General features: G+C 42.5%; 5 protein-coding genes and 1 long non-coding RNA gene across 7 annotated transcripts in view; 3 read left to right on the forward strand and 3 right to left on the reverse strand.

The window, feature by feature from the left end:
* Positions 1 to 2,681: 2,681 nt before the first annotated feature.
* LOC125952035 (uncharacterized) lies at positions 2,682 to 3,564 on the reverse strand. The gene is made up of 2 exons (XR_007468806.1): positions 3,073 to 3,564; positions 2,682 to 2,991 (listed from the first exon to the last, which is right to left on the reverse strand). It is a non-coding gene; the product is annotated as an uncharacterized LOC125952035 (long non-coding RNA).
* LOC125952023 (RNA-binding protein 42) lies at positions 3,222 to 11,057 on the forward strand. 2 transcript variants are annotated; one of them, XM_049681239.1, is made up of 6 exons: positions 3,222 to 3,240; positions 3,723 to 3,826; positions 3,951 to 4,326; positions 4,405 to 4,572; positions 4,827 to 5,085; positions 10,831 to 11,057. In XM_049681239.1, the coding sequence occupies exons 2-6, from the start codon at positions 3,786 to 3,788 to the stop codon at positions 10,953 to 10,955; spliced, it is 969 nt and encodes a 322-aa protein (XP_049537196.1). In that variant the 5' UTR covers positions 3,222 to 3,240; positions 3,723 to 3,785; the 3' UTR covers positions 10,956 to 11,057. The 2 variants fall into 2 exon arrangements, with proteins under 2 accessions (XP_049537196.1, XP_049537195.1); XM_049681238.1 differs by lacking the exon at positions 3,222 to 3,240 and having other exon boundaries at positions 3,680 to 3,826.
* Positions 5,241 to 8,542, reverse strand: LOC125952028 (uncharacterized). The gene is made up of 2 exons (XM_049681244.1): positions 8,066 to 8,542; positions 5,241 to 6,104 (listed from the first exon to the last, which is right to left on the reverse strand). The coding sequence occupies exons 1-2, from the start codon at positions 8,072 to 8,074 to the stop codon at positions 5,442 to 5,444; spliced, it is 672 nt and encodes a 223-aa protein (XP_049537201.1). The 5' UTR covers positions 8,075 to 8,542; the 3' UTR covers positions 5,241 to 5,441.
* Positions 11,058 to 11,129: 72 nt separating the features above from the next.
* Positions 11,130 to 11,878, reverse strand: LOC125952032 (bleomycin hydrolase-like). The gene is made up of 2 exons (XM_049681249.1): positions 11,682 to 11,878; positions 11,130 to 11,604 (listed from the first exon to the last, which is right to left on the reverse strand). Exons 1-2 carry the CDS (start codon positions 11,787 to 11,789, stop codon positions 11,293 to 11,295), a joined length of 420 nt encoding a protein of 139 aa, XP_049537206.1. The 5' UTR covers positions 11,790 to 11,878; the 3' UTR covers positions 11,130 to 11,292.
* Positions 11,879 to 14,378: 2,500 nt separating this feature from the next.
* Positions 14,379 to 18,192, forward strand: LOC125952016 (ribonucleoside-diphosphate reductase large subunit). The gene is made up of 4 exons (XM_049681223.1): positions 14,379 to 14,509; positions 14,575 to 14,663; positions 14,740 to 14,917; positions 15,804 to 18,192. The coding sequence occupies exons 1-4, from the start codon at positions 14,470 to 14,472 to the stop codon at positions 18,059 to 18,061; spliced, it is 2,565 nt and encodes an 854-aa protein (XP_049537180.1). The 5' UTR covers positions 14,379 to 14,469; the 3' UTR covers positions 18,062 to 18,192.
* Positions 18,193 to 19,337: 1,145 nt separating this feature from the next.
* The window catches only part of LOC125952022 (protein gustavus), an 88,212-nt gene continuing 84,681 nt past the window's right edge, over positions 19,338 to 22,868 (forward strand). The window contains exon 1 of the mRNA XM_049681236.1: positions 19,338 to 19,733. The gene's annotated coding sequence lies outside the window, so the exon portion shown is untranslated. The remainder of the gene's footprint in view (positions 19,734 to 22,868) is intronic.

Genomic DNA, 22,868 nt, shown 5'->3' on the forward strand with positions numbered 1-22,868 from the left:
TATTGTGCATTTCGTGTCTATGAGTAAAATAGCTTTTTAAATCCATTTTCGGGCAGCAAATTGGTGCATTTTTCCATTCCCCATTGCATGCACGGTGCAGAAAATCAAAGTTGCCCGCGCGATTCGCTCTTTGATTTCTCCACAGCGCGTTTCTCTCTGGCGCTGCGTTTCGCTCTCGCACGCATAGCTCTCGCGCGCTCGCCTCTCTCGATTCGAGGAGGCAGAAAAGGCAAAAAAAATTGTCTCGCTCGCGCCTACGTGTGCAGCATGCTGCATCTCTGTCAAGCGGCAGAATTTACTACCCATATAGCACCCAGTAAGCTACGAGTAGACCCCTCTCAGATAGCAGTGAGAAGATCTTTTCACTACCCAGTACGCACCCACATAGCAGTGAGAAGACTTCTCACTATAGAAAAATCGATCCGAGATCCAGCCGCCAACGGAACGATACATACATTTGGCAAATATGTTGGCGGCCCGATTTCGTCCACTAGGGCCGGAACAAAATCGTCTCGATTTCAACCAATCAAACGTGACCCTTTCTCTCGCTCTCTCCTCTAGTCCCCTTTCTTTCTGTCCTATATTCTTTCCCTACCCAAAATGAAGTACGCTTTGATTGGTCCGTAAGCCATCGCGCAATGGCGGTGGCGTTTATTTTTCCTAATTGTTTTGAACCCACCCCGTGACGCCATAACACTTTGGTGATGACGTCGTCATGGTGTGACGTCGTCATGATGTGATGTTCGCCGTTCGTGCTGTTGGTGTTGGTGGCGTCGTCTACGTTGGTTTGGTGGCGTCGCTGTGCTGGCGTCGCTGTGGCGGCGTGATCCGGGCTGCATACAAGAACTTTCCTGTTCGCGCTGATGATCGCTGTAGACTGCACCGCGTACACCGATCGTTGGCGCGGTTTCTTCCATCGATGCACAATGCTCGGGCACATGTCGGAGCGAAAGAAAACATCAGAATATTAGATCACTTACGGGGCAACGTAATGTTGTTTTAACTTACCTTGCAGATTGCAGTCAACACCTAGAGTATCACAATCACTTTGTATCTATATTTGGTAACTTTTCTAACACTTAGCCGCACTTGCACTGCACCGTCAGCGGAACGCGTGCTTCCCGGGACTTAGAAAAATTTCGACTGCCGCGATCGGGACTTTGCCGAATTTTGATCGGGGTTGCTCCGTTTCGTTTTTCTGTTCCCTTCTCTTTCGCGCTGCCGCTCGAATCGCCCCTCGACTCTTGCGCCCTTCCCACCCCTCGTAATCGAAACCCACAAGCTCGCGTTCGTTTTCGTTCGCCCTTCTTCTCTTCCCATTCCGCCCTTCCCCCTCCGCAGCAGCGTCCCACAAGCTCGCGCGCGAAACCTCCTCCTCCTCTGGGTTTCTTCCGCTCTTTCCCCCGCTGCCTACGAGCGGTTCCATAGTGAACGTCGCATTTGCCCCTTCCTCAACCCCGTCGCAGGCCGCGGGGGTTTCGTTTTCAACCTCCTCAACCTTCCTCTCGCTGCGTCGCAGGCAGAGGGGTTTACTCATTGTTCATTGGGTAGTCTCGCTCTAGTCTCCGGAACAACGCGCTTATGGCAAATAACCCACGAGACTAGCGCGAGACTATAGGGGCCCAAGGAACGGAGACTAGAGCGATTCGGAGATGTGGACTGTGGTTGTCTCGCTCTCTCCTATAGACCCCTTTCTTTCTTTTCTCCCGACGCCATCATGGCGCATTAAAATGCATTTGTGTGTGTTTCAGTAAGCCACATGTGGTGGCATTTATTTTTCTATTTCGCACATCAACACTTCGATACGTGGTGTCTCGCGTTGGTATGGTGGTTGGTGGCGTCACTGTGGTGGCGTGTTCCGGGCTGCATTCAACTTTCCTGTTGGCGCTGATGATCGCTGTAGACTGCACCGCGTACACCGATCGTTGGCGCGGTTTCTTCCATCGATGCACAATCCTCGGGCACATGTCGGAGCGAAAGAAAACATCAGAATATTATATCACTTACGGGGCAACGTAATGTTGTTTTAACTTACCTTGCAGATTGCAGTCAACACCTAGAGTATCACAATCACTTTGTATCTATATTTGGTAACTTTTCTAACACTTAGCCGCACTTGCACTGAACCGTCAGCGGAACGCGTCCTACCCGGAACCCTTCTTCTCTCCCCATTCCGCCCTTCCCCCTCCGCAGTCGCGTCCCACAAGCTCGCGCGCGAAACCTCCTCCTCCTGGCGGTTTCTTCCACTCTTTCCCCCGCTGCCTACGAGCTGTTCCATAGTGAACGTCGCGTTTGCCCATTCCTCGACCCCGTCGGGCAGCGGGGGTTTCGTTTTCAACCTCCTCAGCGTTCCTTTCGCTGCGTCGCAGGCAGAGGGGTCTGCTCACTGCTCACAGGGTAGAAGAACACAAATCGGCCGCAACTGCCGCAACCCAGATAACAGTGAGACGATCTTCTCACTATAGAAATGCTGTAGTCTTGCTCTAGTCTCGCTCTAGTCTCCGGAACAACGCGCTTATGGCAAATAACCCACGAGACTAGCTCGAGACTATAGGGGCCCAAGGAACGGAGACTAGAGCGATTCGGAGGCGTGGACTGTGGTTGTCTCGTTCTCTCCTATAGCCCCCTTTCTTTCTGTCCTATACTCTTTCCCTACCCAAAATGAAGTACGCTTTGATTGGTCCGTAAGCCATCGCGCAATGGCGGTGGCGTTTATTTTTCCTAATTGTTTTGAACCCACCCCGTGACGCCATAAGACTTAGGTGATGACGTCGTCATGGTGTGACGTCATCATGATGTGATGTCTGCCGTTCGTGCTGTTGGTGGTGGTGGCGTCGTCTTCGTCCGTCTGCATCTGGCTTGGTGGCGTCGCTGTGGCGGCGTGATCCGGGCTGCGATCATGAACGTTCCTGTTCAACCGCGTGTTCCATACGCGTACTTCGATCGTTGGCGTGTTCTGTGACCTTTAGGTTGACCGTTCGATGCAGAATGCTCGTGTACATGTCGGAGAGGAAAAAAACATATCAAAATATTAGATTACTTCCGGGGTAATGTAATGTTGTTTTATCTTACCTTGCATGTGGACTGCAGTCAACACCTACAGCTTCACAATCACTTTCCACTACATTGTCGACAAACACTTGGCTGCACTTGCACTGCACCGTCTGTGGAACGCGTGCTTCTCGGGACTTAGAAAAATTTCGACTGCCGCGATCGGGACTTTGCCGAATTTTGCTCGAGGTTGCTCCGTCTCGTTTTTCTGTTCCCTTCTCTTGCGCGCTGCCGTTCGAATCGCCCTTCGACTCTTGCGCCCTTCCCACCCCTCGTAATCGAAACCCACAAGCTCGCGTTCGTTTTCGTTCGCCCTTCTTCTCTTCCCATTCCGCCCTTCCCCCTCCGCAGCCGCGTCCCACAAGCTCGCGCGCGAAACCTCCTCCTCCTCGCGGTTTCTTCCGCTCTTTCCCCCGCTGCCTACGAGCTGTTCCATAGTGAACGTCGCATTTGCCCCTTCCTCGACCCCGTCGCAGGCGGCGGGGGTTTCGTTTTCAACCTCCTCAGTCTTCCTCTCGCTGCGTCGCAGGCAGAGGGGTCTACAAAATGCACACTGGGAAGTAACGTGTGCTGTGTGTGGTAGCCTTAATCATTTCTACATGGTCATTTTTGATTGCTGCATGGGCAAGCTCGTTTGTGAAAAATGGTTGAAATTGATTTTTCGTCCTTAGCGCGCTGTTTCGTCCTGCACGTATAGTTCAAACGATTCGAAATTGATAGAAAAGAGCTCAGGAATGAGTATCAAGCGGAAAAATATGGAGGACGAAATGTCTCGGTAAGTGAAAAACTGTACCTGCGTGTTTTGTGTTTCAGGATGTTGTTTAAAATGTTCTACGGAACATCCGGATCCTTGATCGGCTTGATCTGATGATTCCTAATTTTTTGTATCTTGAATTTAGGTTTGAAGCGGAGATTTCCGGTGCAAATATCGCTCCCGATCTTGATCGCTCTTCAGCGACTCCGACTGTAACGAGCAACCCTTTCATACCGTCGCAAGTACGAATAATCGGATCTCAAACATATAATCAGATTCAGCAAAAGTTGGCCCAAGTGCCACCACGAATGCCTCCTCCTCCGTTACCTCCATTTTTGACTTCGTACGGAACACCACAGACTCTTTCGCCCTCCAAATCCTACACGACTGAGCCGACGCGTTGTGTTGTTGTGAGCAGTGCACCAAAACTGTATACCGCAAGACCTACGGTAGGCATCGCCACCAAGTCTGATGTCCTTCCTGGACCTTTGATTGGTGGGCTAGCGTCAGCAGTACAATCGGTATGCAGAAGAGTTTCAATCACTATTTTGCTCATGCTTGACGACACTTTCTGTAATACTGTTGGCATTTCTTTTCAGTATGATATTGCCAACATTCAGTACGAGATGACTGCTAAAATAAAGAAACCCAAAACGGAGAAATCTGGACCAAATCCGATCGCCGAAGAAGCCATCAAAGCGGCCCGTGCATCTTCCGCACTCCAATCTTTCGGCAACAACGAAAGACGTAGTAAAAAGGACAAAAAAGTAAGTATGATTTGTATCCGATGTTTAAAAAAAAGGTAAGGAACCGATTCACATGACGTTGCTGGAAATAGTTTTTGTTAACTTAACGCAAGGTCCTCGTGTCGCAGCCGTTGTTTATTTTCTGCTAATGTCAGGCATTTTCATCTTTAGGGGAAAATAATCAGATTAAACGTGACTGAATACCATTCATATCTGCGTCACGCAATATACATTACGCCATGGAATTGATTCTATTTAGTATTCTTTATTTTCAGCAAACCGTTCGAGTCGCTGGTGGTCAAACGTGGGAAGATATGTCACTGTCTGATTGGCCAGAAGATGATTTCCGCATCTTTTGCGGTGATCTTGGCAACGATGTTAATGACGAGTTGTTGACCCGAACCTTCAATAAGTTTTCGTCATTCCAGCGTGCCAAAGTAATCCGTGATAAACGAACAAGCAAAAGCAAAGGATATGGCTTCGTAAGTTTCAAGGACCCGCAAGATTTTATTCGTGCGATGAAGGAGATGGATGGTGAGTAAAATTTGACACCATTTGTTTCTTCATTGGCCTACAACTTTTGTTACAAAAATGAATGTGCTAAGGCATCTTTTGTGCAGATGATAGTGTTAAATATGAGTAATAGCAATATTAATGCTTTTTATTATACGTACTTTAGTTACATATAGTTCAAGATTAGGTATTTGCACTTTATTATGGGGTTTAGAGCTTTCCCTTATTCAACTGCATTCCACTTCTATGAAATTATAAAGAACTCGTATTGTTCTTCTGAACCAGAAAAGCGTAAACGTAAATCAGGGCAAGATGTTGTGTATGGTATATAATCGTTGGTGAGGTTTGTGAAACCACAGTATTGAAAGTGACAACATTTATCCCATCGGTCCCCAACCATATGATACGAATAATTGGGGCACGGTGTAGTGACGACGTGAAGCATTCGTGTTTGAGCCACAACATCTTGCACTACCGTTGTCTATGTAATCGCTGTCGCTCCGCAATTTTTCTGCTTGTACACTTGCTTCTGGAACTATGGTAACCGGATTGTTGAATCTGGTATCATGTGGAAATTGCTTTGGAACAGGAGAATCTTCCGAACGAATGGTACCTCCTTCTTCTTGAGACCCCTGTGAAGGCACCTCTGCATGGAGTTTGGTGGTTAGTGATGAAGTTTGTAAATGCTGATTTTGTTGTATTTGAAGCTGCTGTTGGTGTTGCTGTTGGAGTTGACTCTGGGCGTATGCTTTCTGTGCCTTCGTATAGTGATTTATGTAGAACATCGAGAAAGGCATACCCGAAGCGCCCCAGCCACGAGACATAAATAGATCCTTTTTAATGGCTGATGGTGTTGAGGAAACTATGGGTAATGCTCGTGAATCAACTGCTGGATCTCTTCGATTCGTTTCACGGTGTGTAATGATGTCAGTTTGGGCACCGGAACCACTTTCACACGGTTGCGACCGTACTTCTTCCGGAGCAGTGACTATAACTATCGCGACCAACAACAAACAACAAGCAACTGTTGAAATGCGGCCCTGTAATCACAGAATAAACAAAGAAAAATAAGAAGATAATAATTAAAATTTGACCTGTCGATTTTTCCTCTGTTTTTAGGGCATTGGATATCTAAAAAGTCAATTGTAAATTTATTATAGATGGATGACTGGAGTCTTATTTTTTTTCTTTTTAGTTAATCTTTTCATTGCTAACATGAATTTCCAAATAGTACACCCTAATGGGTTGTGAATAAACATTTTAAATTCGGGATCTTTGATCGGCCACTCCAATTACCATCTACAACAGTCAGCATCCATTTTGCGCACGAAAGCACGAAATACTATTCTCGCGGGGAAGATTACAGAGAAATCACAGAAAACTTAGCTGAACACTATCATGAGTACGTTAGAGTATTAAGCAAACAAGATAGCGCACCGTATTTGCCATGGGAGTAAGATATTTTAATCGCAGCATCGTTTTTTCTTGGTCTTTTATTCTTGAATGAACGAATGATCAATTTGTTGCCGCATTAATTGTGTTACCTTTTTAATGATTTCCCTATGCAACAAATCATGAAGCCTTGTGGAGACAATTTTAGTATTCATATTGCGTATTTAAATATTTATTTAAATTTATTTATTGAAATGAAAATTGAAAGATGATTGTAGCGCGGGCACGTAATTCGCAATCAAATGTCGATGTCATACTCCACTCCTCTAGTTGGTTGTTTATTTCAAGCAGTGAACTTTCTGCTTGCTACTATCTGCTTTCCAATTTAGCTCTATGACACCCGTCCGTTACATTGGTTAAATTTTGCCATCAACTTTATATTTCAGTCTATGCCGCCGATCTGAGACACCCAGAGTTTCCCTTCATCTTTTCTCCTCCCTATGCTAGGCCCTGCCCATGGGATTTATTGATAATTTAAAATGCTTTAAGCACCTTCACAATGCTTTGTGTTTTAATGTCGCAAAATAATTTTAAAAATACTCCTGATAAGGGGATTTCAATATTGGAAATTCATTTCAATTTCAATTTTCAAATTTTAATTTATCGTTTTCTTTTGCCGGCGTTATCTAAGGCTTAGGTTTAGACAACCAGAACAGGCCCAACTAAAGGCAAGTGTCTCGATGAACAAACCGTAGCTCAAACCGTATTTGCCATGGGAGTAAGATTAATTCTATCAAAACAAGAGATGTTATGAAAAGGAAAGGAATTTGTTAACAAACGCGAAAAGCGATGGAAATGGCAACATTGAAATAGAGGCTAGACACATATTTAGTAATACTTTATCTGCGTAATATTGCCTACCGCCAAACATTACCACGTCATTGGTTACTAGGCGCCTCCATCGGTTGCCTTGTGTTTCAAATGCTTCTTTTCCTCTTTTCTACTGTGCGTGAATATCATACGCTGATGCGCATCAATGTCTACAAGCACACACATGAAACGTAAATGTTGATACCAGCTGCAGCATGGCAGCCGCATTCAAAAGCCAGCGAAGGCATAAACGCTTCCCGCGTGCGCTATCTTGTTTACGCAGCTAGACAGTTCAGCCAACGTAATTGGTTTACTTTAATCCGTCAGCTAGAACGTGATGAGCTTGAGACCGTAGCAAATGAGCGGACAAACGACAGAACTAGCAAACAAAAGAGAAAAGCCATTGATCTGCAAGATTTCGCAAGATAGTGGTAACAAAGTAAACAGAAAACACACGATCCATGTTTTCAGCGTAATAGCTCGTGAAAAGATTTTGAATATAAATCTAAATAAGTAGTAATTATGAGAGAAACCTCTACGTTTAAAAAAGAATTTACATCATATACTAAGCAAATCATTGCATTGTCCTCGAATATAGACTAGTGTTATCAGGCATGCCTGCGGCTATGCGGGTGTCACGGGTCTAAGGGTTATGGAATATAGTGATAATTTTGTAGTCAAGTACTAGCAGACTGAGTAGTCTTACTCCCAACAGCTGATCGATTCATTTTGTACTTACTTCATCCATTCTCGAATGTGTAGGCAATCAGATATCGTATCCCCGCAAGTAATAATAGCACGATTTTACCAGTATTCACAATCTATTCTGTATAACTTATACTATTTTTCACTAGCTAGCTAGGTTTCACTAGCTAGCTAGGTTTCACTAGCTATTATTCAGCTTCACATATACTTTTTTGCGACACATCGATATAGTTATGAACTATTTAGAGGTCAATCCAATCAAGTACAGAATGTGTCAGATCTTATGAACTGAGTATTATTTGTTAATTATTGAATTGAGCAAGTATCTGCCGGCCACAACGAGATTGTTTCACTTTTCTTTACAATACCACCTCGGTGGCATTTCTAAATGGGGCCTTCAGAAATCGTATACGGCTGTGCCAGTGATATACTGCAATAAAACAGAAGTCTACACACTAGGCCCGTTTCTTTCATCTATACACAGGATTGTCGCACAGCGGTGCCTATACGACAACCAATCGTCACGAAAAGCTCTGATGGAATGGTAATCTTCGGTTCACAGAAGGCTGCTTTTATCAACAGTCGCTTCTTCCCCGGATCTAGGTGTGGTGGTAAATCCGCGATTGGTGGAAAGCCGAGGACGCATCAGTTATCACACACTTACACGAAGCTGCGAACAAGCATCGCAGCCGAAACGTGAAGTGTCCACGTTCAAAACTAGTGCTAAACGAGTAGTACTGTTCGTATGGTCGTCGGTCGGCAAGTACTCGGGGTGATTCAATGAGGATGCTGCAGCACGGTATTGCCGGAAAGTACCGACTGTAAGAATTTGAAACGAAGCGTGGGTAACGCTTCGCGTGGATGCCTTGCTATATCGTGTGTCTACTTTCTCCGAGGTTATTTGAATTCGCGCGCCAAAATTCACAATTCGACAGAAAAGAACACACAAACGGATTAGACAAACTCATCAACATCAGAATATCTAGTGGCTTAGGAGAAAACAATCCTTTAGAATCAATTTTTAATGCATTTTTTAAGATATCATGTTTTGCGGTGTTTGTGAAATAGATCTGGTTGATTTGCCTTTTAAACATTTACAGTCAATCATGTGTAGCATAATGTACACTTTATATCCACCTCACATAACGATATGCCGTAGGCGACAACAATTGGTAGTAACGAAAATCCGTTTCCTGATTCTGTTCGGCTATATTATTCCAGCCCCCGTTTTTTTCGTATTGATAGCAAAAAACGGACTTTGTCCTTGTCGTGTGGAAAGAGTGTAGAACTCGTGCTTTATTCCAATCGGTCGTTCGCAAGCAGTGCCTCTACATTGAATAAGGACACGTCTTTATTGCGTGCTTTTCCAAAAAAGGCTTAAAAGCTAGTACAGGATTTGTTTGCTAAGTAAGTTGCTTATCCTCCAACCTTTTAAATTCGCCATTCACATGTCGCGTCTTTTCAAAGACCACCCACTCAGGGTAGCAATAACATGCCATCAAACAAAAACAAAAGAAAATAAAATCAGAGAGAGAGAGAGAGAGATAAATCCGCATGGTGTTAAAGCGTGCTCAGTACTTTAATCACTTGACCAATACAAGACCTTTGGCATTAAGTCATGTGCAATCTTTATATTTTTGCAATAACTTATCAATCTGATCGTTGGTTGGAATTCCTTCGCTTACGGGAAACGTAAACAAGAGATCGCACAGCAAACAAATTTTAAGAGAAAGGTCACAATCACCGGTGATCTGAAACAGACATTACTCTCTACAGAATAATATTTTCCATCAATTACACACGGGCCTTTCTGGACACAGGAAGCAACCGGAGTGAAATGTAGGAGTAAAAGTGGGGAACAATTTTCGTTCCTCCAAAACAATAGTTACTAGACGTTGTCAGTATGTTTTGGACTGTTCTTGATGGCGTTTCATCCAAATTAAATCCCATGCAACGGGTACATGGCGCAACACAGTGGTCATTGTCAATTCCTGGTTCCTGGAAAGCCTGTTATGATTTAATTCTCCTTGTAACGCTAAGTAATTCAATTGAAAAACAATTTTATGAAGAGATGTATGAAGACCAGGAAGGCGTTGGGTAATAGTTCCGATATCTGGTGGTCTACATGATGATGACTTTCAAAATAACTTTCGTTTGTGTCGGTGACTGATAGTGATGTCTTGAACCACTTTACTGATTATTTATCGGTTTAGAAGCGAAAATGGGGTAAATCATATCTCTCACAAAATAAAACGTTTAATTTCTTCGTTTCCGATGGGTTTCTTGAAAAAAAACGTATATTTGTTAAATTGAGCTATGTTTATGTTGGACAATTCAACAGTTTGTTAAAAAGTCACTAGCAGAACTAGTTTGATTTATTTGTCTTGTGTTGCAGCATCATTTATGGTTTTCAAAGTACGGCTTTCCAACCTTTCCCACAAAGCTGCAAACTTTGTAAAGGTGGTACTTGAAGGTACCAGTAGAGGTTGGTCCGCCTACAGATTTTCATCTTGACCTACAAACACTAAACTGACAAAGTTTTATTCCCAAGAAGTTTAATGTTTTCTCCATCCTTACCATTTTCCCGGTGTATGACAAATAAACACTCTCACAGTGTCTCTTTGAAGGTGTGATTCTTGGTTATTTTATGTACAAATCATCAGTATATCAGTTGAATGTCTTTCTAGTTCTTGATACTATCTGAAGCACAATTTGCTGTATATGAATACATTTAATTAGCCTTAGCTGCTGTTCGATGCTGTTTATCGGCTTATTGTTATTTTTTGTTTTCATCAACAGGTCGTTACGTTGGAAGCAGGCCAATCAAATTACGCAAAAGTACGTGGAAAACCCGTAGTATCGAGGCAGTCAGGAAAAAGGAAAAGGAAAAGCAAGCATTGCTTAGTCTCTTCAATCAAAGCTAGTATTTCTACATTTGATAATTTTTTTGTACATTTTATGTGTAACACCTTTCTTCAAGCGTTGTGAATTATAGCGCGAACACAAATAAAAAATCATCTAAAATATGACAATTGTCACAACTAGCTTTTTGAATGAAAAATTAGCTGCTTATTCCGCCCCATTGACAAAAAGGTATGCAACCGGGTCTATTAGCGCTTGATAGGGTTGGGGCGATAGGGTTATCGCCTCACCGGAATAAGCACTTCAAGGTTTGTTCGATGCCAATCTGTGCAAGCCAGGAGCAGGAGTGGACCTTTCGGGACAGGAAAATGTGTTGGATCCATCGCTGGACAATCGCTATCACCTTCGCCTTCTTACTGGCCAGTGTACACTGTCTCGACGGTGAACGACCGTCCGTACAGGTTCGAGCTGCGAGGATCGTCGTCGATTGACGTACTTTCCGTAAAAATCGATCGGTTGGATCGGTCCGATCATTAGATACTTCTTCGACTTGTCGTAGCACTCCCACGTGAACTTTTCCGGCGGTATACCGAGACAAATGCCAAAAACATTGTAGATCTCGCTCATCTGCTTCCGGATCTTCTCCGTGATCTCCTCATCAGTCGCACCGTCTGCCACCAGCTGACGCAGATCCTTGGCGTATTCGCGAAGCTATTAAAAAATGCATGAAAAGTTCAGTGACATTCATGGGATACCGAACGCAAACTAGCCGTTCAATTAATCAGTACCTTGCTCTTAATGACCGAGTTCATACGAGTGCTCGCCTCACAGCTGTAGCTCTCCGGGAAGCACTTCTTCAGCATTGGCCCGTGCTTGTTGATCAGATTAACCAGCATATCCCACTGACCACCATCGCAGGTCGGATCGGACAGCAGAAAAGAGACCAACCGACCGTCGACTGCTTCGCCACGCTTCACCGTGTCGACCACGTGGTTAAGGAAGTAGTTCGCCCGTCAGATGTAAGTTGCAAGTTTGTAGCGAATAATGCGAACACCTAAGGTTGATGTTGTAGCTTAATGCCTCGAGTACGGACAAACTGACCTTGGCCGAACTGGACCCTGACCCTAAGGGTGGACGACGCTGGACTTTTTCAAACAGTTGTTTGTTCGCAGCAGCAGTGCGGGAAGCAGCTCGCAAAGGTACCAAACGCCCAAAAGTAAAAAAAGCTAATTTTTTACGTTTCAACCTTTTACAGGAGACGAAATTTCAAGGGTAAAATCATGGAGTCCATCAACACGGGATTGCGGTCCTCCGGACAGAACCAAGAATGTCGTTATCCCGGCAGAGGTTGCTAGTCGCACGGCTTCTCTAACTTTCTTTACTTTGTTGCTCTTCCACAGCCACCAAGAGCCACAGCACCTCCTCCTTAGCAACAAGTGCAGCACCTCAGGAAGCAGCTCATCTTCATGAGACCAATGTACGGAAATTCTTCGAACAAGAGCTGGTTTTCTTGCCCATGTGGCCTTGCTGTTCACCGAAATACCTTCAGCTGGGCGCCTTCACCTTCAGTACTGGGACATTTTCTCAAAGTCAGCCGCCGGCACTAGCCTCTCCGCGCGTACGACCGAAACTACCAGAGCTGGTTGAGTTCCTTTCGTCTGGGAAACTCAGCAGGCAATTAACAGCAAGAGCGGCCGCGGCTATTCGAGTGGGTGTAGATAGGGAGGAACGGCGTACTGGGCGACGAAGAAAATCGGCCGAGTTATAGACGTTTAAGTAGTTAGTTAGTGTAGTGTAGTTAGTTTCTAGTGAGGTAGGTAGTTAGTTAGTTAGTGTAGTGTAGTTAGTTTCTAGTGAGGTAGGTAGGTTGTTAGTTAGTGTAGTGTAGTTAGGTTCTAGTGAGGTAGGTAGGTAGTTAGTTAGTGAGGTAGTTTTAAGGAAACTATCAGTGTAAGGTTTGCGAAAACTGCCTAAAAGCAAGGACGAAGTTAGGAAAATGAACAGCTAGGCTATTGACCGCTTTGCATTGAGCCGCCACAACTTTGCTAGAGGAACCAGAGTGACCAAAATTCGCGCCTCGCTACCTCCTGCCAAATGACCTGCGGAAGACTGAACGTTCTCAAAATCCACTCCTGCGGTGGTGAGCAAGCAAACAAGAACTTAATGTGGAAGCTGAAGATTGGAGCAGCACAGAAAAGGCACAACGCCTCTTGAAAGCAACGTCCACGAAAACCGTAACCGTGGGCTACTCAGCAATAGCCACTTTGGGAAGAAGTAAACCGAAAATTGCAATAGCAAACGGAACTGGAAGAAAGGAGTTGTTAAAAGAACAGAGTGTGAGCTCCGCCTTACCACAAACTTGGAGCAACGAGCCGCAGAGTAGAGCGACAACAGTACAACAGTGTGCCCTGGGTTTCAAAAACGAAGCCGACGAGCCAAACCGCAAAGGAAAGGCAAGCGCCTACTTTGGGTTTTCCTGCAAAGGTGCTGGTGGTGACTTGAAAGAGCGGTTAGTAGGTTAGTTAGTTGGAAAGCCTCTGTTCTTTTCGAAGTGTTGAGGTTTAGGCTGAAAGGTTCAGCTGAAAGGTAGTAGGTAAGAGACGCAAGCTGCTCGAGGTGTTGAAAGGGTAAGTTTGTAAGGTTGAAAGTTTAGGGAGTAAAAAGGAGAGAGAGAGGAAACGAGGGTAGGTTGCTGGTACGTTAGTTAGTTTGAACTGTTTGTCCTTGTGTTTGTCAAGTGAGAGTGTAAGGTAAGAGCCAGAGCTAGGAGCTAGGAGCGGAGGTAGCTAACTTCGCAACGCAAATTAACACGTGTTAAGTAACACGACTAAGACGAGTACTAGTTTCTTAAGCTAGGCGGCGTCCGTGACTTTGCGTCTGTAAGTTGTTCTTTTTTGTGGAAACACCCAATAAACTAGTCTAGTGTCGTCCTAACGGCGAAGAAGTTCCAAGTTTCAGTAGTTTCAGTCGTGAAGTCGTTTTCTGCTTCCGCCCGAACGGTTCTCTGAGTCTTGACACTAGCCCTCCGGTTTGAGCACACGCAACGGCTTTTTTTGAAGCTGCCGCAGCGAGGTGTGGGAGTTTTGGGCTCGACTCACAGCCCCTTTAACTCGACTTTTTGCCTTTTAACTCGACTTTTTTGCCCCTTAACTCGACTTTTTGCCCCTTAACTCGACTTTTTTGCCCCTTAACTCGACTTTTTTGCCCCTTAACTCGACTTTACAAAAAATGCGTAGGACTGAAAATCTTCAGTGCCCTCCGGTCAACCCGGTCGCCCCGTGAACTCGAAAATGAACAAAAAATTTGACGCCCGAGGCGTCAAGTAACACCTGACGGGGATAGGCACCTTCTTTTTCGCAAGATTAACTGCCAATTTGAAAATTCGAGCTAGGCTCAAAATCGAGCTCGATTTGCGCTGCTCGAGTATTGCTCGAATATTTCTGCTCGAAACTCGGTGTCAAGCATTTTCGCGCGTCTTTTCTGCGGTGGCGGCTGTGAAAATTGGTGGTCTGTAATTTGTGAAAGATTTTTGGCTCTTGTTCTGTGAAAACGTGTTATCTTGGCATCGTTTCCAATATGGTACTAAAGTCGAACAAAATGTACGTCTACAAACGCGGTAAGTTAGAAATCCATCGTTCACCGCGCACGCGGAATTGAAAGAGTTTTCTCGAACCGGAACAGACGGAAGGAAGGAAGAAGTACACCTGGACAAAATAACCTCGAGAATTCAGAAGCTGTGCTACGGATTAAACATGGACTTTGTCGACCCGGTAAGATCGAAAAGATTTGGTTAAGGAAGTTTTTCATACGCCTTACTTTTCATCCAAAAATCTTCCTTTTTCATAGGTTGCGATTACCCTGAAGGTCATCAACGGGCTCTATTCAGGAGTCACCACGCAAGAGTTGGACAACTTGGCTGCCGAAACCGCTGCAACGATGACGACGGATCATGCGGATTACGCTATTCTTGCCGCTCGTCTTGCAGTATCCAATCTACATAAGGAAACCAAGAAACAATTTTCCGGTAAGCGTATGACACCGCTGGTTATTCGCCAAGAAAGTCTCGAAAGTCGCTGTTCACATGATCTTAATTCTATGGCATAAATTGATTGTTATGTATGCGGATCGGGTATTGTTTGGTCATTCAGGCTTACTTATTCCAATAATATTGGCAAATTTATTTCTTTGAAGGGGATGGGAACTGATTGAAGCAGAAAAATTAGGAGTTCAGAGTGAAGTTTCTCTGAGATTTAATTTTTCCGCTTGCTGCTTCCACTGAAATTCCAAATACTAATACTTAATTGTTATTTAAATACTTCTTAACGCTTAAGAGACCCGCTGGCAGCACAATTTCGGGTCTCTCAAACATTAAGACCCGGTTGCATATATTTTGTCAATGGGGTTGGAACTGTGAATTGTGAAATTCATATTCATATACTTTTCTGAAATATTGGGAAAGTGGCTGAGTTTGACTTCGTTTCGCCAATACACTCAATTTACTTGTTTCGTAGGATTAGTATTTTCTATGTAACTCTTGATTTTTCACTGTAGGAGCTAGCCGTCTTAATTTCATTCAGTCAATTTTTTTTTGTTGATCTCCCTCATATATATTCCCCCACTCAAGGCTGAGATTCTTCCGTTGTCTCTTAGCGTTCGTTAATTAGATTTTTTATGAAAAAATTACTGAGAAAATGTCTCATCAATTAACAATAGGTTTCCAATACCCCTTCGATTATAAACGGCCACTCAACTTTACTCTATCCTCCCTATGGTTGTCTGTAGCGTTTAAAATATTTGTATTGGGTTACATTGGGATAACAGGAACAAAAAGAGCATGTTCATTTGATCAGTTGATTTTCTGTTAGAGTTTTAAAAATATTTTATTCTATTCGTCTAATTGTCTATTGCAGAGGTTATGCACGATTTATATATGATGGAGAACGAGTTTCTGAAAACTAAGTCTCCGATGATTTCGAACACCCACTATAAGCTAATCATGGAAAACGCCGATCGGCTTAATTCTGCGATCATCTACGACCGTGACTTTGGTTACAATTACTTTGGTTTCAAAACATTGGAAAGATCATATCTGTTAAAAATTAAGGGGAAGATTGTGGAGAGGCCGCAACACATGCTCATGCGTGTTGCTATCGGCATACATGGTGAAGATATTGATTCTGCCATCGAGACGTACAATTTGCTGTCAGAGCGATACTTTACGCACGCTTCGCCAACCATGTTTGCTGCAGCAACTCAACGGCCGCAACTGTCGTCCTGCTTCCTGCTCACAATGTCGGACGATAGCATCGAGGGAATTTACGATACTCTTAAACAGTGTGCCTTGATCTCTAAATCGGCTGGTGGCATAGGCCTGAATGTACACTGCATTAGGGCGAAAGGAACATATATTGCAGGAACGAATGGTATTTCGAACGGTTTAGTACCGATGCTGCGCGTCTACAATAATACTGCACGTTATGTTGACCAAGGAGGTAACAAGCGACCCGGAGCCTTTGCTATCTATCTGGAGCCATGGCATGGGGATGTATTTGAGTTTTTGGATCTAAAAAAGAACACTGGCAAAGAAGAGGTCCGCGCAAGGGACATGTTCTACGCGCTGTGGATTCCTGATTTGTTCATGCAGCGTGTGGAAGCCAACGAAATGTGGAGTCTAATGTGCCCTCACGACTGTCCTGGATTGTCGGAGACATGGGGTGAGGAGTTCGAAAAACTCTACACTGGCTACGAGCGCGAGGGTCGTTTCACCCGTCAAGTAAAGGCACAAGATTTATGGTTCGCAATTATAGAATCACAGGTTGAAACTGGAGTGCCTTACATGCTTTACAAAGATGCGTGCAATCGTAAGAGTAACCAGCAAAATATCGGAACGATCAAGTGTTCAAACCTGTGCACCGAAATTGTAGAATACTCTTCAAAAGATGAAATTGCTGTGTGTAACCTGGCCTCGATTGCCTTAAACATGTTTGTGAAACCCGATCGTACATATGATTTCGCAAAGCTAAAGGAAGTAGCCAAAACTGTTACTAAGAATCTTAACAAAATCATCGATATAAATTATTATCCTGTTCCGGAAGCAAAGCGATCCAATATGCGCCACCGTCCGATAGGGATCGGAGTGCAAGGCATGGCAGATGCTTTCATCTTGATGCGCCACCCTTACGAAAGTGAAGAAGCCCAGCTGTTGAATCAACAAATGTTTGAAACCATTTACTTCGGAGCCCTTGAAGCGAGCTGCGAATTGGCCGCACAGGATGGTCCATACGAATCATATGATGGAAGTCCAGTTAGCAAAGGAATCCTTCAGTACGACATGTGGGAGAAGAAGCCTACGGAATTGTGGGATTGGGCTGAGCTTAAAAGAAATATTGTGACACATGGCGTGCGCAATTCCCTGCTTTTAGCGCCTATGCCGACCGCGTCGACTGCGCAAATACTCGGTAACAACGAATCTTTTGAACCATACACTTCAAATGTCTACAATCGTAGGGTACTTTCTGGCGAGTTTCAAGTAGTGAATCATCATTTGCTAAAAGATCTAACTGAATTGGAACTGTGGGACGATGAAATGAAGAACAAGATTCTGGCCCAAAATGGCTCAATACAAAAGATAGAGGAAATTCCGCAACACATCCGCAATCTGTACAAAACGGTCTGGGAGATTTCTGTGAAAACTTGCATCAAAATGGCGGCCGACCGAGGAGCATTCATTGACCAATCGCAGTCTTTCAATATTCACGTAGCTGAGCCAAACTACGGTAAACTAACATCAATTCATTTCTACGGCTGGAAGATGGGCCTTAAAACCGGGATGTATTATTTACGTACCAAACCAGCTGTTAATGCGATTCAGTTCACAGTTGACAAATCGAAGCTACAGAATGGTGCTACAGAATCTAACGTGAGCCGTTTTTCGATGAATAGCAGTGTTGGTGAAAGTGTCGGTGAGTCTTCGCCTGCACAAAGGCAACAATCGCTATTAAATGGCAGCAGCAGCACTCCAAGAAAAGTTAATGAACTTGGCGATCAAACCAACGGACCAACAGACGAGTCACAGGCGAATGGATCTTACGCTGAACGTAACAGACGAATGGCTGAAATGGTTTGCTCGTTGGAAAATAAGGACGAGTGTATGATGTGCGGATCCTAGGCCCAATTACTTTTCCATCACGCGCGGTTTTAATTTTCAGATATTTTTTCTATTAACCCTCTTTTCACAGTACTTAGTACAGTTTCACTGCAACTGTTTGGGTTAAATATATATAACCCGTCTTTATAATAGTTACGGTGTGATCACATATTTGTTGAAATCCGAAACGTCCGACATACGAGAATGGACCATTGAAGGACTGCAAGGTGAACCTTCTGCGAAAACGAACAATTTTGATAATTTAAAGTAGTAATATAATATAAAATTAATAATAATAATAATAATAATAATCGCCCCATTGACGACGGACGTCCCTGCTCGTGCTCAGGAGACATTTAGTAACTTTATACAAGCAAAACACGAGAGACGAGCCGTAACGAATGTTACGTTCCATTACGCATCCAGTGTGCGGAGGGCTTTTGAGTTGCAACCGGTCCACGTGCAGAATTGAAGGAAAGTTGGAAACTCTTGGTATTCCTTTTTTCTATCCTTTTTTGAGTTATTGGCATTAATATCTGTCCAATCTACATACATTTAAGGGCTCATCTTCTAATTCACGCAAAACTTTTGTACGAGTGAAAAATTACTACGCTTTAAAAGCCATTGTCTCGACGTCTTAGTACGTTCTGTTTTTTGTTTTTTTTTATTGAAAAACACAATGCTAAAGCAGACCAACAGAGTGTATCTGTGCGATCGATACGATAGTATGTGGAAGCTCTCTGCGCCTCAGATCTAGATCGTACGATGCGATTGTACGGTCAAGATCTAAGCGTCTGGACCGCCCTTAAGGAGAAGGGGAATTCGGTATTTTAGTTTATTTCTTCGCATTTATTTTTTACATTTTTTATGAGTGATTATCCTTTTGAGAGTATTGTGTAAATATTTGGGATCAATCGAAGCCAAACTGACAAAGATATTGATTTTTTTAAATCCGTTTTTCATACAAGGCTCAATGCATTCTTCCTTTCTTCTTCATGTCTTTCTAGATTGGATGTCATGAATGTATTTTTAAATATTTTTTTTTTAAATAAAATAGAACTAACTATTTTTGAAAAGTTGTAGTTAAATATGACATTCACTTGTAAAATTTAAGTTGGATGGTTTTTTCACTAAATATCGTTGAAAATAAGCTTTTTATTTCCCGATTTATCCAAAGCCCCCCCCCCTCTCTTAACGTGCATGGGGGGCTTTACGAATCCAGCTTGCGGTGGCCGTTTTCGCTAGGCTGCGCATACAGTTTGTGGAAGCCATCACTTTTAGTCGTTCCGTAGCGCTGTAGTAGTAGTGTAGTGTTTTTCGTGACGGGCGGTGTTTCCGTGACGCGTTTCGTGATTTTGTGCCTTTGTGTCGAGCTCCAAAATTTAAAGTCAAAGTAAGAAGTGAAAGTTGGTGAGCTGTTCCGATTTGTTCCATTTCCTGTGTTAAAGTGTGTCAGTGCCGGCCGCATCGCGACCGCAAAATCAGGCCACCTTTATTGTTCTATCAGCTGTTGAGTGCGAGCTTCTGTGAACGGTCAAATTCGCGTGCACACAAAAATGCGGAAAAGTGACGATTTTCGTTCCAAATGTTGACCGTGCTGTGTTTAGTGGATTGCTGAATAGAGAAAGAACGTACTGGAAGTGGCAGGATTAATAAGGCGATTCTACTTGGTTTTTTTGCCGGGCATGGAGAGGTCAGTTTTTTTAATCACCTTATAAATAACCTAATCAACCACCTGCCGAATCAACTGCGGAAGCGGTAATTGGAATTGCATTTCCTTGAATTTCATATGGTTCACCTTTATATCAATGTTCCGGCTTGGCGTATTTTTGAGAGAAATCAGTTTTATTCTTCTGCTTTTTGTCAGTTAAATAAGGAAACACGATTTTCAAGGAACAATTTGTGGTCTAATGGGTAGATGGATCTACGCATGCTTCAACGAGTGAGGGGTCCTGGAAGTGGTTGGCCTGCTTTTACTTTTGATTTGCGACCTGTGCAATCGAGAAGAAGGTTTGGCCCACTTTCTCATTTCGATCTTCTCAAAGCTTTTCGTCTAATTTCCTAGCTTTAGTATGCTACCATTTTTAAAGGTTGACCAGAGATGTGTCGCTTCGCCTCGCCTCGGAATCATTTCGAGTTGCATTTCCGGTACTCTATCGGAAACGAACGGGTATGGGAAAATATCTATACCGCTTTTTACTGATCGCCTCTCCCAAGGTCCCAGTGCAAATTTGCTTTTTTCATTTTCAAGCCGACTGCAATTTGCCACAGGCGGGCATGAATAACAACTTAATACGATTTTTTAAAAATTATTTTCAGCCAATTTTAAGTGCCACTACATTCAATGAGCATTGAATGATATGTAAATTATACAAATTTCTGTACTGTCTTCAGACGTTATTATGCACTGTCTTCAGACGGTGATCAGTTAATAGTTTATATCGGCATTGAAACGATATCAAGCAGCCAAGTATCGTTGAATCAGCAAGTGCAATTAAAATGTTTTGCAAAACGTTTAATGCAGTATCACGATTAATTTATGGAAAGATTGATAAAGATAGACATGAAACTTAAACTCCTTAAATTCAGACGTACCTGGTATTTACACTTGCACTAACCGACCACTAGCGATAACTCTTATTGCTGCTCTGCTGACGAACACTGATTACATTTTGAATTTCCTAAACTAACTGTTGAATGAGAAATGTGTTTCTGTTCTTGTTTCTTCTAACCCTAACATGGCAGTTCAAGATTCACAAGTATGTAAACTACCTGCTCAGTGGTAGGGGCTATGAATTGCATAATTGGAATGGAAATGACCATGTGGAAGAAAAATCTGTTTATCCGTCTTATTTTGAATATCATAAGCTAAGAAAACTCTGCATTACAGTACACATAGTGCATATGGTAAAAAGTTTATTTTCTATAGTACATAGTCAAAAATAGTTTAGACGTGTTGCGTGCAATACAATTAATTCTGATGAATAGTAATATGATACATTTTCGTTGAGACTGTTCGATAAGCATCAATCTAGATCTTCAGACATCATCTTTACTTAGTTAATTAATAAACTTACTTCATTTAACGATAGTAAGTTCCGAAATGAAACTGTATGACCAATATGAAAATATAGTTGATAGGCCCTGTCAGATAGCCTATTAGATAGATAGAAAACAGACACATGTCAACGCATTTAACGCTTCAAAGGAAAGCAGAGGTGATTCCCATATCACCGGTAAAGCAGTGTGATTTTGTGTCAAATTGAAAGAAAAAGTTTCGCTAATAAAGTCAATCAACAACTTCACTTTTCAGCTGAATGTTCTGTACCGATAATTTTAAGTAGACACGCGCATTCATGAATCGCGTTGGCCCAAAAAGGGTTATTGGATTTTCCCGGGATGATGTTTTTTTTATAGTTACTGCAGTTCTACTAGAATCGCCCAAATATTGAAATAAATACTGCTCAAATAACAATAGTTTGTCAACATCCTGCGCAGCGCAGCTAATATAACAATTGGTTCTGGTAGAGAAATTATCACTTGTTATTACTGTTATCTTTTTTTTTAAAAAAAGTTAATCAGTTTTTGTATGGTGATGATTTTAGTGGGGAGATTCTCATATTCATATTCATATTCATACGCCAACGAGCATCGTGACATTTATTCCAATTTTCTCGTAATAATTTGGGTTTGTATGATTGTTACTGTATAATAACAATGTCTAGAAGTCATAACAATGTGTAATTTCACATAGGAAATATTCGAAAAAAGACTGATTTCGGCTTCGTATCAGCAATGTGTCCAATTTCATAGTTGTACCCCTGTTTTTGACAATTATACACATTAAAAAGATACTCACTTCATAGGTTTAGTATTCATTGTGTAGCTTTTGTTTTAAAATCATGATTTTTAATCGTCTCGAAATGTCTTTAGTAGTAGATATGTTACCCTGCCCGGCACTGAGATGCTACTGTTGCTGCTTATTGCCTGTTTTTTATGAGTACGAACTATTACTACTTTTTCCAAGACAAAGATAGCAGTCATAACAAGTGATAATTTCTCTACCAGAACCAATTGTTATAACTGCATAATGTACATAGAATAGTGCTGTACGAGCATTAGTTTGCACCGCCGCAAGGGTGGCGCGGCATAGCCGTAAGAATACGAACTTGTATCTCTGTAGTCTAATTTCTACATTTTGGTAAAAAGACTTACATTAAAATTCACGGGAACGTAGATAAATGTATTATTCTTACCTAGGTATTAGGAGGTATTTTACCATTAATTTACCAGGAAAATCAACAAACTTCAATTACTTAAAGAAGTGAAAAAATATTACAGCAGCCTTAAAGTATACCTGCAGTCTCTTTTATATTCATCAGTTTAAACTAAATTATTGTGAAGCGAAAGACATCGTTAATTTATTTTTTTAAATTAAATACTAATGTGTCAAAGTATATTATTATTATGGTAGTAATATTGATTTGAGTACTGTGTAAATGGTACACAGTTTACACGGCTATCTTTTTATTGGCTAGCAGTGTATATAACTAGAAACTAGGTCAATGAGTAAGTCCACATTCACGTATTTCGCGACAGTACATGCACATGGTAATCAGCTCATTTGATAATGAAAGGGCCCTCGCGATCACTCTCGTTTCGAAGATTATGCTCTGTTCTTTCAATTCGGTTTTTAGTGATTAGGATTAAGTCGTTCAACTAACTGGTGTTGCTCGTGTACAAAGTGTACAGGTACATACGGAATTTTTAAATAAATTCTTTGGTTGATTTTGTTGAAGTTACCTTTCGATAACAAATTATTAAATAA

The sequence above is a fragment of the Anopheles darlingi genome, chromosome 2 (assembly GCF_943734745.1).
Source record: "Anopheles darlingi chromosome 2, idAnoDarlMG_H_01, whole genome shotgun sequence".
Classification (NCBI taxonomy): Eukaryota; Metazoa; Arthropoda; class Insecta; order Diptera; family Culicidae; genus Anopheles; species Anopheles darlingi.